This window comes from Entelurus aequoreus, linkage group LG26 (assembly GCF_033978785.1).
Source record: "Entelurus aequoreus isolate RoL-2023_Sb linkage group LG26, RoL_Eaeq_v1.1, whole genome shotgun sequence".
NCBI lineage: Eukaryota > Metazoa > Chordata > Actinopteri > Syngnathiformes > Syngnathidae > Entelurus > Entelurus aequoreus.
In genome coordinates this window covers 40,027,234-40,041,927 of record NC_084756.1, presented here as the reverse complement: position 1 = coordinate 40,041,927, position 14,694 = coordinate 40,027,234, and the positions used below count along the sequence as shown (strand labels likewise).

General features: G+C 36.2%; 1 protein-coding gene and 1 long non-coding RNA gene across 2 annotated transcripts in view; one reads left to right on the top strand and one right to left on the bottom strand.

Moving 5' to 3' along the window:
• Positions 1–9,389, top strand: part of LOC133643644 (hydroxymethylglutaryl-CoA lyase, mitochondrial-like) — a 58,931-nt gene extending 49,542 nt beyond the window's left edge. The window contains exons 8-9 of the mRNA XM_062038322.1: positions 5,309–5,434; positions 8,899–9,389. Coding sequence (XP_061894306.1) covers positions 5,309–5,434; positions 8,899–9,003 — 231 coding nt within the window. The 3' untranslated portion in view covers positions 9,004–9,389. The remainder of the gene's footprint in view (positions 1–5,308; positions 5,435–8,898) is intronic.
• LOC133643537 (uncharacterized) overlaps positions 1–14,694 on the bottom strand; it is a 264,818-nt gene that overhangs the window by 65,063 nt on the left and 185,061 nt on the right. The window lies entirely within an intron of this gene.

Below are 14,694 nucleotides of genomic sequence, written 5' to 3'. Positions count from 1 at the left end.
CCGCAGTTCTCCGAAAGAGCTGTAAAACACACCGCAGCCTTGGCAGGGAGCTGCACGCCGGCTGGAATTATCCAACAGAAGAAGGATCTTTGTTCGCAGATTTTTACCTGCTTTGACTGACAGTTCTGGATGTGTCTGCTTTGCCTTAAAATATACAGTGGAAATTCCACAGTTTACCGCAATCTGTTCCGTGATGCTGGTCCACTTCCATTTTGTTCTAATTGACATTAATTATATTTGAAATGATCTGTTCCAGAGTAAAAAAAAAAAAAAGCGTATTTTATAGTTCTGTATTTTTAACAGTAAGCCTCCCCTTATAGTGGACCACAATGTGGTCCAGTGGATCATCCTTAAAGGCCTACTGAAATGAGATTTTCTTATTTAAACGGGGATAGCAGATCCATTCTATGTGTCATACTTGATCATTTCGCGATATTGCCATATTTTTGCTGAAAGGATTTAGTAGAGAACATCGACGATAAAGTTTGCAACTTTTGGTCGCTTATAAAAAAAAAAGCCTTGCCTGTACCGGAAGTAGCGTGACGTCACAGGTTGAAGAGCTCCTCACATCTGCACATTGTTTACACCAGCAGCGAGAGCGATTCGGACAGAGAAAGCGACGATTACCCCGTTAATTTGAGCGAGGATGAAATATTTGTGGATGAGGAAAGTAACAGTGAAGGATTAGAGTGCAGTGGAGGACGCCAGGGTGTATCTTTTTTCTCTCTGACCGTAACTTAGGTACAAGGGCTCATTGGATTCCATACTTTCTCCTTTTTCTATTGTGGATCCCGGATTTGTATTTTAAACCACCTCGGATACTATATCCTCTTGAAAATGAGAGTCGAGAACGCGAAATGGACATTCACAGTGACTTTTATCTCCACGAAAATACATCGGTGAAGCACTTTACCTTCGGAGCTAACGTGATAGCATCGTGCTTTACTGCGGATAGAAACAGAAGAAACATGCCCCTGACTGGAAGGATAGACCGAAGATCAACAATACTATTTTTACTTCTACTATCTGGAGACACCGAACCAAACCCTGGACCTGTAACCACACGGTTAATGCTGTCCAGCCTGGCGAAGCCTAGCAATGCTGTTGCTAACGACGCCATTGAAGCTAACTTAGCTACGGGACCTCGACAGAGCTATGCTAAAAACGTTAGCTCTTCACCTATGCCAGCCCTCATCTGCTCATCACTACCCGTGCTCACCTGTGTTCCAGCGATCGACGGCGCAATGAAGGACTTCACCCGATCATCGGTGCGGTCGGCGGCTAGCGTCGGATAGCGCGTCTGCTATCCAAGTCAAAGTCCTCCTGGTTGTCTTCCTGTAGCCAGCCGCTAATACACAGATCCCACCTACAGCTTTCTTCTTTGCTGTCTTCATTGTTCATTAAACAAATTGCAAAAGATTCACCAACACAGATGTCCAGAATACTGTGGAATTATGTGGTGAAAACAGACGACTTAAGCTGGCCACCGTGCTATTCCAAAATGTCTGCTTCAACCCGTGACGTCACGCGCAAACGTCATTATACCGAGACGTTTTCAGCCGGATATTTTGCGGGAAATTTAAAATTGCACTTTATAAGTTAACCCGGCCATATTGGCATGTGTTGCAATGTTAAGATTTCATCATTGATATATAAACTATCAGACTGTGTGGTCGATAGTAGTGGGTTTCAGTAGGCCTTTACGTTAGCTTCAATGGAAACAAGCCTTTTGGCTTTTTGTGCCATCCATTTGTCTTTTTAAAGCATTACATGGATTCAATTCTTTAAGTTGTCAATAAACTTCTCAAACAATCAATCAATCAATAGTTCAAGTTAAAAAAAAAAAAAGTTAAAGTGCCAATGATTGTCATTCACACACACACTAGATGTGGTGAGATTATTCTCTGTATTTGACCCAACACCCTCACCCCCTGGGAGGGGAGGGGAGCAGTGAGCAGCAGCGGTGACCGCGCCCGGGAATCATTTTGTTGATTTAACCCCCCAATTCCAACCCTTGATGCTGAGCGCCAATGGGTCCCATTTTTATAGTCTTTGGTATGACTCGGCCGGGGTTTGAACTCACGACCTACCGATCTCAGGGCGGACACTCTAGCCACTAGGCCTAAATTAGCTCAGGCCTACCTTCTCTCGAACTGAAAAGATATAGGGCCTGATCTACTCAAGGTTTGCGTGTACTGAAACACGTGCGAACTTGATAGCACACGCAAAGCGGATCTACTTAGCTTATAGAATAGAATAGAATAGAATAGAATAGAATAGAATAGAATAGATCTTTATTGTCATTGTACATTGTACAAAGAAATTGCAAGCAAACCTATTTAGTGCAAATGATGAAACACATAAGAACATTGGTACAGAGAATTGCATCTCAAGTGAACAAAATAAGGAGGGCAAACATTTTGTCTTCATCCCTAGTCTTGACTCATGATTTTAAAGCAAGTTATCCATCAAATTGTGCACGGTAAAAAAAATATTTTAGGGTAAAAAACAACTGGTAGTTCAGTCGCCAAAATTTTACTGTAAATAAAAACTATGGTATATTTTTTCATTTACAGTGATACATTGTGAAAACAACAACCATACAGTAAAAAATGCGTTACTGTTTTTCCATTTTCCATATGCTGGAAAAAAAAACATTGTACATTTTACGGTACAATTTTGGAAACTCAGCTGTCAGTTTCTATACTTTACAGATTTTTTTTTTTACAGTGTACGTAAAAATATATATAATTAATTGTGTTATAATATCTTGAGGCAATTTATATCTACATACTATTCACTGTTACAAGGGGGCATCTGAGGACTGCCATAACTGCCATGTGGCCCTCAATGAAAGTGAGATTGACACCCTTAGTCTACAGTAGCTGCTGGATGATTTAAGGGCCAGATTAAAACACATTAAAATTGATGCGTTTTGGTGTCTGTTGGCATTTTTTATTTTTAATGGCGTTTGGTTTTTAATCTATATGAAAAAAACTTCTTGTGATATACATTTTTTTTCTCTCTCTGGAACATTCCAGGGCACAGTCACAGATTGTGTCAGCATCTCCCTGGGTGCACCTTTAAAAAAAGTGGGTTACACTGCTTCCAAAATGCCCAGAAACATATTACAGTTGTCTGTTGCATGTTTCAAAACATCGCAAATAACATGATAACATGAATGTGGAGGGAAATGAGTGTCGCCATGGTGAAAGTACACGAAAATACGAGGCGTTCTGCATCACTTTGGCACTTGTTTTCTTTTGTCCACCATCTTAGTAGAGTAGATCACACAAAACACACCCACTAATGGTACACACAATTGTATAGTTTGCACACACTGGAAATAATGCCACTCTTAAAAAGAGTAAAAAATATTAATAATACAAGTTACAATATTCCTGCTTGTAATAAGCAAACAAATCGGCCAATGGAACAATTTAAAATTGTCTTGGTAAGATTTCTTGAAATAAGACATTAGATTTAAGCTTTAAAAACTTAAAAATGATTATTAACTATACTTACCGTATTTTTTTGGAGTATAAGTCGCACTGGAGTATAAGTCGCACCTGCTGAAAATGCATAATAAAAAAGGAAAAAAACTGGAGCCCGGCCAAACTATGAAAAAAACTGCGACTTATAGTCCGAAAAATACGGTACTAGTATTGTAAAGTTGTCTGTCTTATAACTAAAATTGTGATGCTCATAAGTATAATGTTTTTCGTATGAAGAACTATTTCCTAAAAACAAGTTTTTATGTCTCACTGTAAAAGTACTATTCATGGGTTTGTGACTTGTAACAAGTTTGTTTAGATATTTTGACTAGAAATAAGAGATATATACCTGGTGAGATTGGGAGTTTTTCCAGCGCAAGCTGTTTAGCGCATGGTATTTGGATCTTAATCAGATCAGGCCCATACTGTATGTCCTCTTTTTTTTTTCAAGCTACTGTACACCTTAAGTCTTCTGGAGCCCTCTATGGGGAGGCACCTCTCACACTGTGAATATCCTTGGTTTCAGTAACATTTAGCATGTCAAACTGCCATGTCACAGAAAATTCAACTTGCGGTTCTATGGCTATTATCACATTTTTATTTTTCGTCAACATTGTTACTCTTAATTGATGGCATCACAATTTTGAAAAAAAGCCAAAAATAATGCAAACAATTAATTTAGATGCAAGCTGTAAGTCTTGAAAGATGTGCTGACACACACAACAAAGGCCTGAGAAATTATTTTATAATAATATGCAACTTTGAAAGGATTCCTCCTAAAAAAATGAGTTGAACTTAAAATCTTCCAACTTTGGTTGTACATTTAAAGTGATTTGTAAGTATGGTTGGATTGGATTAGATATTTTCCCCAAAACATGTTGGTCAAAGTTCAAATGTTCGACTTTGTTTACTATTATTTAGGAAATTTTAAATATTTTTTTTAGAAATGTGCGCCATGCTTGATGTTGTTAATGTCATTCAAGTTTTAAAGTGCTTTTACATTATATTTCTCATTGGTTAACTTATTTTACACGTATTAAACATGTTAAAATGTCACTTAAATAGGTTCTAACCCTGGAACAGATTACTGACGTTTATGTGCTTTGCTATTGGAATGATATCCAAATTGTGGACCTGAATCTCAAAACGGATTGTGTACAATCGTAGAGGTTCCACTGGAGGTTGAACCTTGAACCTTGAACCTTGTACCTCACAATGTTTTGTCAAAAGAATGAGGATTTGGAAAAAAATCCAAATCAATGAACCAATCAAAACTTTATTTTTCATGCACAGGCAAGTTTTGACAAACAGTAGGTGCTTTACATCAATTAAAAAGGAAGAAACAATACAAAATGCACACAGTCAATCAATCAACGTTTACGTATGTAGCCCTTAATCGCAAATGTCTCAATGGGCTGCAAAAGCAACAACGACATCCTCAGCTCAGATTCCAAATTAGGGCAAGAAAAAACTCAACCCAATGGGAACTACGAAAAACCTTGGAAGGGACCACAGATTTGGGGACCCCCCCTTGGGTGACCAGTGTCCATGCAGCACACACACAGCACAATTAACAATAACAAAACATGGCGTGGCACTAAGGTTAGATAAAATATTTGTTTAATGCATATATAAAAAATAAAATATAGACGATAAATAAATAAAAACATAGTAAAAATAATACTAATACTGTAGTAATAATTGCAATATCTTAAAATGTTCAGTAAAAAGCTGAATTAAAAAGTGGCTTAACTTTTTTTTTTTAAATTACAAAATGTACACTAATGGACTTATACTGTCCTGTATCCTTGCAGATGGGGGTGTGCGTGGTGGACTCTGCAGTGGCCGGCCTGGGAGGTTGCCCGTACGCTAAGGGATCATCTGGCAATGTTTCAACAGAGGATGTCCTCTATATGCTCCACGGCATGGGCATCGACACTGTAAGTGCACACGCTCCCGACAGACCTTCTGTAAATGTACAGTATGTGTCCACTATCCCAGCATGCACATCTCCCAGGCTCCATTTACATAAACATACAGTATATGGCTCTACAAACATACTTTTCTGTCAGGGTTTATTTTACAACATCAGTGGTTTTGCACAACTTCATGCGCCCACACTGTTGGCTGCTCTGACCCATGAACTATTTATTTAACAATCTCTACCCCTGCTGGTGGAACGTTTTCGGTACAGGGTGCACTGCAGCAATATTTGGATTTGCTCTTTTTTAAACAATTAGGGGAAGGTTAACAATCAATTCAATACTATTTTATATCATATATGATATATCAAGCAAATGATACATTTATTTATACTGTATGTATGTATGTATATATATATATATATATATATATATATATATATATATATATATATATATATATATATATATATATATATATATATATATATATATATATATATATATATATATATATATATATATATATATATATATATTCATACACATACATATGTATGTAATATATATATGTATATATATATATACATCAATCAAAGGATATATATAAATTTCTACTGTGTATAGATATATATATATATATATATATATATATATATATATATATATATATATATATATATATATATATATATATATATATACTGTATATATATTATCACACATGATTTATCAATTATATTATATATATATATATATATATATATATATATATATATATATATATATATATATATATATATATATATATATATATATATATATATATATATATATATATATATATATATATATATATATATATATATATATATATATATATTATCCTGTATATATACACCATATTGCCAAAAGTATTTGGCCACCTGCCTTGGCTCACATATGAACTTGAAGTGCCATCCCATTCCTAACCCATAGGGTTCAGTATGATGGCGGTCCACCTTTTGCAGCTATTACAGCTTCAAATCTCCTGAGAAGGCTGTCCACAAGGTTGCGGAGTGTGTTTATAGGAATTTTCCACCATTCTTCCAAAAGCGCATTGGTGAGGTCACACACTGATGTTGGTCAAGAAGGCTTGGCTCTCAGTCTCCGTTCTAATTCATCCCAAAGGTGTGCTATCGGGTTCAGGTCAAGACTCTGTGCAGGCCAGTCAAGTTCATCCACACCAGACTCTGTCATCCATGTCTTTATGGACCTTGCTTTGTGCACTGGTGCACAGTCATGTTGGAAGAGGAAGGGGCCCGCTCCAAACTGTTTCCACAAGTTTGGTAGCATGGAATTGTCCAAAATGTTTTGGTATCCTGGAGCATTCAAATTACCTTTCACTGGAACTAAGGGGACAAGCCCAACTCCTGAAAAACAACCCCACAGCATAATTCCTCCCCCACCAAATTTGACACTCGGCACAATGCAGTCTGAAATGTACCGTTCTCCTGGCAACCTCCAAACCCAGAATATTTAGGAGCGAGGAAATTTCAGGACTGGATTTGTTGCACGGGTGGCATCCTATGACAGTTCCACGATGGAAATCACTGAGCTCCTGAGCGCGGCCCATTCTTTCACAAATGTTTGTAGAAACAGTCTCCATGCCTAAGTGCTTGATTTTATACACATGTGGCCGGGCCAAGTGATTAGGACTCCTGATTCTGATTCTGGTGGCCAAATACTTTTGGCAATATAGTATATATATATATGTATATATATATATATATATATATATATATATATATATATATATATATATATATATATATATATATATATATATATATATATATATATATATATTTTTTTTTAAGGTGTACAGTATACCAGTTCTATTAAAGTACTGCTGTAATAATAAATTGGAAATGGTACTAAATTGCTTTTGAAAAATACTGGTACCATATCATGCTGCTGTGTGGTGGTGACTACAGAGCCGAGGCGCATGATGTTGTGTGTCAAAACGCACACACAGAGCGCATTTAAGCAAAAACATCGAGGAGAGGTAGAATGGCAAAAAACTGCTATTCTACCAGTTAATAAAGGGGGTGGTGAAGTGCAATATGGAGGTATTTGGGCTTCAAAACTAACGATAAAGGTGATGCTTTTAACAGGGAGGCGCCGCGCTGCAGGTCTTGCTTTAAATCACGCCTCGCCCAAACTTGGCGATTAGTATTACCACATTTGCTTCAAACCTAGGTAAACGTTTAAATGATAAACATTTACATCTGCACCAGGAATTAAAAAGAGTGACAGGTAATAATGTAGATGTTACACCTTTCTTGTTGTTCGACTCCCGTGCAGACCGTAGTCGAGGAGCAAAGGGCAGACGATCCCTCCAGAGCAGATGTTTTTGTCGGGGGTAACACCCTTCAATTTACCCCGCAATTGGTTTGCTAAACTACGCTTTCAGGTCAGAATGATGAGGCTGCCAATTCGTGACATTCGCTTTATTATTAGTTTTGCAGGACACAACCCGACCAGTTCATCACTCTACTGCGCAGTGCACACTCTACCTCTCTCTCTCTTTACTCGACCACTCACTCACTGATGTCACTCAGACAACACATTGCCATTCTCGCAAACACACATACGCTACGCTCACAGGTCAACCAGCTCCTCTGTTGTGCACATGAAGATACGTAGATGCGCACACGGCTGCTTGGCTTGATGCCAAATATTAGCGGAGTTATAACCGCTCAATTAGCGTCAACTAATGCAAGTGAAATGACAGAAATGTGTAACAAATTCCTACAATTTGTGTTTTATCTTTAACAATGTGTGTTTTACCTGCTACATGGCTTATCTGTGTACTTTTATTCATAGTTTTTTTTTTTTTAGTATTTACTAATAATAGTATTTCTCTTAAAGCACAAACCATGAGTGGCAACATACATCATTAGTAATGTAATATAATGTCAATAAAGCCTTTTATTCTATTCTAACCTAATCCTTGACTATGGCAGACTATATATGCAACACCAAAAGCCCAATGTGTTTAATGCCTTTTAATTTTCAACCATCTAAAATTGTTGTTTGAGTGCAATAGGAAACATATGTTTAATGTATTGTAAGATTTTCTGTTAAAATAAAGCCAATATTGACATTTTTAGTAGTTTCTTTCATTTTATAAAGTATTGAAAAGTATCGATATACATTACCACATTTTTGGTATCAGGACAACCCTAATATATTTATATATTGTTGTTTTTTGTTTTTCCTTTTTGGCACATATTCAACCTTAAAGAAATTAACCTGAAATATTGAATGTACTGTACATCTAGCCATTGATATTCTTTGGAGAGAAAACTAGTTAAGACTGCAACAACAGAGCCTCAAGTGGCTGTAACCAATTGCTGCACTCTATTGTTCCTCCTTAACGGTCAATTAGCATTGCCATTCCTTGTTTTAATATTTGCTAATGTATTCTTTTCATTTAGGGGGTAAACCTTGCCAAAATCCTGGAGGCAGGTGACTTCATCTGCAATGCTTTGCGTCGCAAGACAAACTCCAGAGTTTCTCAGGCAAGAAGCAGGATGCTATGATCTTGTTTCTGTCATATATTTGACCGGATTTCCTGTACTGTAAGTGCTCTCGTTATTGCTGCTGCCTTTAAATTTGCCCATGTTGACGGAAGTTTGCCTCGTTTTTTGGTCCTGCAATAACATGTCTGACAGTCATTTAAATAACCTCATTCTGTTTCGTCATATCCACACATTGAGATCAACCAGTATTTGAATTGTGGTTTGCAATATCAATTATATTAAAATTAGGGCTGTCAAATGTTTTTTTTTTTATAAATCAGATTAATAACATTTTGGAATTTGGATTAATCATAAATAATCACAGGCGATTACTCGCTTGTATAATTAACAATTGCTTACGAAAAGACCCCAATATTTCATATGCAACTTTATTGTCAGAATATCATCCAGGAATGTTTTTAAAAGTTTTAATTAAATGCATGTCATTTATTTGCACACAACTTGGTGACAGTTTTATTAAAAGTCCTTTCAGGCTGTATTTTAGTGTGAAATTTACCAGCGAGGCATCACGGTGGTACAGTGGTGAGTGCTCGTGCCTCACAGCGAGAAGGTTTTGGGTCTTTTTCTGAGTTTGCATGTTTTCCCAGTGACTGCACGGGTTATTTCTCCCGACTCCAAAGACATGCGACCCCTAAAGGGACAAGCGGTAGAAAATGGATGGATGGATTTACCAGTGAGCACAACAGTCGGGTCTCCTCGCTCAACTTTGACGTATGCATTGAATTAATCACAGACAGCCTAGCGCTTAAAGTAAAAGACCATGTACGGACAAAATCAATTGCATGATTACGGTAATCTAAGTTTGTTCATAATTAATGCAATCATTTTTTGTGAATAATCAAATGAGGTAATTCGTTAATTTTGACACCCTAATTAACATACCACATTTTTCGGACTGTAAGGCGCACTTAAAATGTTTTAATTTTCTCAAAAATCGACAGTGCGCCTTATACCCTAATATAATATACGCCTAATGTACGGCATGATTCTGGTTGTGCTTACTGACCTTGAAGCAATTTTATTTGGCACATGGTGTAAGGATAAGTCTGACCAGTAGATGGCAGTCATACATAAGAGAAACGTGCAGACTGCAATATGATGGCAGTAAACAACACCAAAACGTTAAATGTTCCATTGAGAATATAGAACATTACACACGGGGCTCAAAAATCTGTCAAAATGTTTTTTTTAATTTTTTAAAAAAAAATTTTTTATAATGTCCTGCCCAGCTTCTCGGGCAAATCATATAGCAGATGTAGATGCCCATATCGGCTGTTCAGATTTACTTTACAAAAGAGAAGAAGTGTAGGATACTTCTCTTGTTGCCTTACTTGTATTTTGACTCTATTAAATGTATTTATATTATCATTTGGTGCAGCCGGGCCGGAGCAGGAGGGGATAGAAAGAGAAAAAAAGGAAGACAGAGGGGGGAATTGTGGGGACAAGAGGGGGATTAGACAGAGAGACAAAAACAACAACAGCAAACACAACAACAACAACAACAACAACAGAGCAACATCAGCAAATACGACATGTACAAATATGATGGTAAAAGTAATAGCAAATAAGCAGTTAGCGAAAATAAAAAATAATACAGAAATGACAATGAGCATTATTACACTAAAAATGGAGCAATATGAATACCAATAGAAATAGAACTATTGATAATAAACAATACCAATACTTTACCTTTATTATCAACAATACAGTTGTTCAAATGCAACAATACATATACGTAATGATAACTTGAGATACGAAAGAATGCAGAAAAATGGAGGGGAAGAAAGAGAAGCAACCTACATTAACCTTGTAGATTGTTATAGTAACAATAGGTTAAGCTTTGTCAGTGTGCCATGTGTTATACCCAGTTTACCCCAGGACAACAACATTAATATATGTTTGATGAAACGTGATTATGTAGGCCTAATAATCCGCTACGCCCTATGGTATGAAAAATACAGTATACTGCAGCTGGGGGACTGCAAAATGTATGACTCAATATGTAGTGTGCTTTTTAGACACTTTTACAACTCATTTATTTCACACACGATCCCAGCAAAAGGTCACTCCTGAATTACTTACATAGTTCGGGGTTTTCATAACAGAAAACTATTCAATTTAATTATTTTTGAATATATTTGAACTTTACCTAAATCAGGTCAGATTGTGGGGAGAGCAATTATGTCAAAAACACATCACAATGAAGCCAGTATTTGCCAAAATCATGCCAAACATCGTTATTGTGATATTTATGATAATGATGTTTCCTCTTTTATGGTAATAAATCAGTCAAATCCCGCTAAATATCATTTGTCCTCATGCTCCTCGTGGCCCATCTGGTCTGTAATGAATCCATTACTATTCATCATCTTACCAATCGTCACTTAAGTTAATTGAAAAAGAAGCAAATGCCAGTCCGGTAAAATTACACATCACTAATAGGAAGGTTGAGGAGTAATTGTATATATTTGCATACATCTCTTTAAAGGCATTTTGATTGACTCCCGGCAAAGGTCCATTCTCATTAGGTAAGAGTCAAGACCAGGGGTGTCAAACGTACGGCCCGCCAACAGGTTTTATGCGGCCCGCAAGATGAGTTTGCTAAGTATAAAATGAACCTGAAATTTTTGAATGAAAGAAACTGCTGTTCTAAATATGTCCACTAGATGTCGCAACAGCAATTCTTTGTATCTTTGTAGATGATGCTACATATGTACATAATAAACCACATGATGTTAGTGCATCCGTTGAGGAATATAATCAAACTACATAAATAACATCCTGTAATTTGATGTTGATATAATTTCTTCATCTTGATAGATTGAAAATTAACACCAATGAGTTGACTGATGAACATTATGACATAATGTATTCAAAAAAATATAAATGACAACAAATAGAGATTGAATACTATTAACCGCAACATGTAAGTGTAAAAAACAAACAAACCCAACAACATTATGATTTGTACAATTTCCGAATGTGCTTGTTCTATTTTTAAACAAAGAAAACAATCTGAAGTTGTCTTTATTTTTAAGTTATCGTGCCGTGATTTTACCAGTCCGGCCCACTTGGGAGAAGATTTTTTGTCCATGTGGCCCCCGAACTAAAATGGTCAAGACACTCATGCTCAAAACTATGTTTGTGCAAAAGCTGGGCTTCTTCAGTATGTTTTATTGCATAATTATACACCAGTAATAATACATATTATTTTTGAAAAGTAACAATTTAGATGCTTGTGTTAAGTAGTGTGCATTAATACTTCAAGAAGACAGGATATCAGAAATTATAGATGCTAGAATTGTTTGGGGCGGCGTGGCTCGGTTGTTATAGCGGCCGTGCCAACAACTTAAGTGTTTCAGGTTCGGTTCCTGCTTCCGCCATCCCAGTCACTACCGTTGTGTCCTTGGGCAAGGCAATTTACCCACCTGCTCCCAGTGCCACCCACGCTGGTTTAAATGTAGCTTAAATGCGTAGATAATGGGTTTCACGATGTAAAGCGCGTTGAGTCTCTGGAGAAAAAGCACTATATGAATATAATTCACTTCACTTTCAGGTCAAAGAGGGGGGAGAGGGAGATAAATATTATATTTTAAAAAACTGACTGACAACCAGGGACAGGTGTGTCTCCTGATTGTCAATCAGGAACATGTTAGAAAAAAATAACCAAATACGGGAAAACGTCAAAAAAAGTAATTTTCTAAAATACAGTAGATCTTTGCTGTTTGCGGATGTGACATTCCGGAAACCACCTGCAAATGGATATGGTATGAGTTTATTTGGAACATAGAGTTACAACGTGGTAGATCACATGTTTACGCTTTCACATTGCAACATGTCTAATGAGGAGTAAACAAGCGCAAATAAAAGCAAATGAATTCAATTAATTAAAACGCCCATGCATTGTTTGACATTGTATGCTACGCCGACTCACTCCTCCGCACCCCCAAATCCTCCTGCTAGCTTGATGTTGACATTCACCTCCTATTGTGTGCTTAGCGGTTGTGTAGCTGCTAGCTCCTAGTAGTGTATAGCCTACCATGTTTACAATTTTTAAATGACCGGACTAAAATCCAAGAAAAGACCAACTTTGTGTGCTTATTGGAGGACCTTTAGATGTTAACTGACTGTCCAGTGTTGCATAATTAAACACGCTGCAGGACTGCTTGTATCAGAGATTGTATCAAATATTTTAGATGCAAGCAGATTTTATTTTATTTTTTTTGCTTTAATCGGACCAATATCCGATTTCAACATCGGATCGAGACACCCCTACTATGTTGCGGTGGCATAGCATAGATTACCAGTGCCTCAGGTAGTTAGACCTGTAATGTTCCTTGGGTACCACCAGTACAAAAACAACCTTTTATTTGCTTCTTTTTAGTCACAGTATTACTTGTGTTCAACACTGAAAAAGCTAAAGTGAGACAAAACGAGGCTCTAAATCAGGCGTGTCCTAACTACAGCCTGCCGGCGCCTTCATTTTTTGCCCGCTCTACAGCATTAGTTAAATAAACAATTGGCCCAGAGCGGTGTAACCATATCATATACAAATATCCAGTAGTCTGATTACTGCCATTTTGTTCCCATCTGGTGGCCAACAAATGTAACTCTACCATTAATTGATTTGACCAATTTAAGTCTATGAGCATGAATTGATGGAGCCTACTCGGATTAGAACAGAACCTGAACAGTCCAGTTGTGATTGATTGAATGCCCTGAGATTACAGAGACCTGCATGAATGAGAACATTCATAGACACTCTGCCATTAACTGTACTTTCAAGGTAATGAAGTACAGCATTGACTTATATGACCCAATCCAAACAATCTTCCCTAGTCAAGGTGCAGAAAACAAATATTCAACCAGTACAACAAGTCAACGCACATGGTCACACATGACACAACTTGCTCATTGAACTGTGTGTATATTATAAAAAAACGCCCTAACAACAAAAAACTAAAACATCTGAATTAAATCATTACAAGGGATGATGGGAAAAATGCAAAACACACTCCACACTTATCCATGTTTGACACATTTTAGCTGATTGATATTTCTGATTGATTAAAAAAACCTTAAGGAGGTCATCATGGAAGTAAACAAGGTAGGAGATGAACTTGCACATACTCTTAATAACCAATTATAATAATTATTAATTATATCCATTATATAATAAAAATAATATTATATATATATATATATATATATATATATATATATATATATATATATATATATATATTAGAAGTGCTAAACTTCATATTAGGTCTGCCGTTCATAAATCCAATCTTTTCTATTTTCTAGTATTGATTAACATGAACGATTTTCTTTTAAAACGCTCTTGGTTCGATACCTACCTTCCGGAAGGTAAAATATATATATATATATGTATGTATATATATATATATATATATATATATATATATATATATATATATATATATATATATATATATATATATATATATATATATATATATATATATATATATATATATATACAGTCGTGGTCGAAAGTTTACATACACTTGTAAAGAACATAATGTCATGGCTGTCTTGCGTTTCCAATCATTTCTACAACTCTTATTTTTTTGTGATAGAGTGATTGGAGCACATACTTGTTGGTCACAAAAAACATTCATGAAGTTTGGTTCTTTTATGAATGTATTATGGGTCTACTAAAAATGT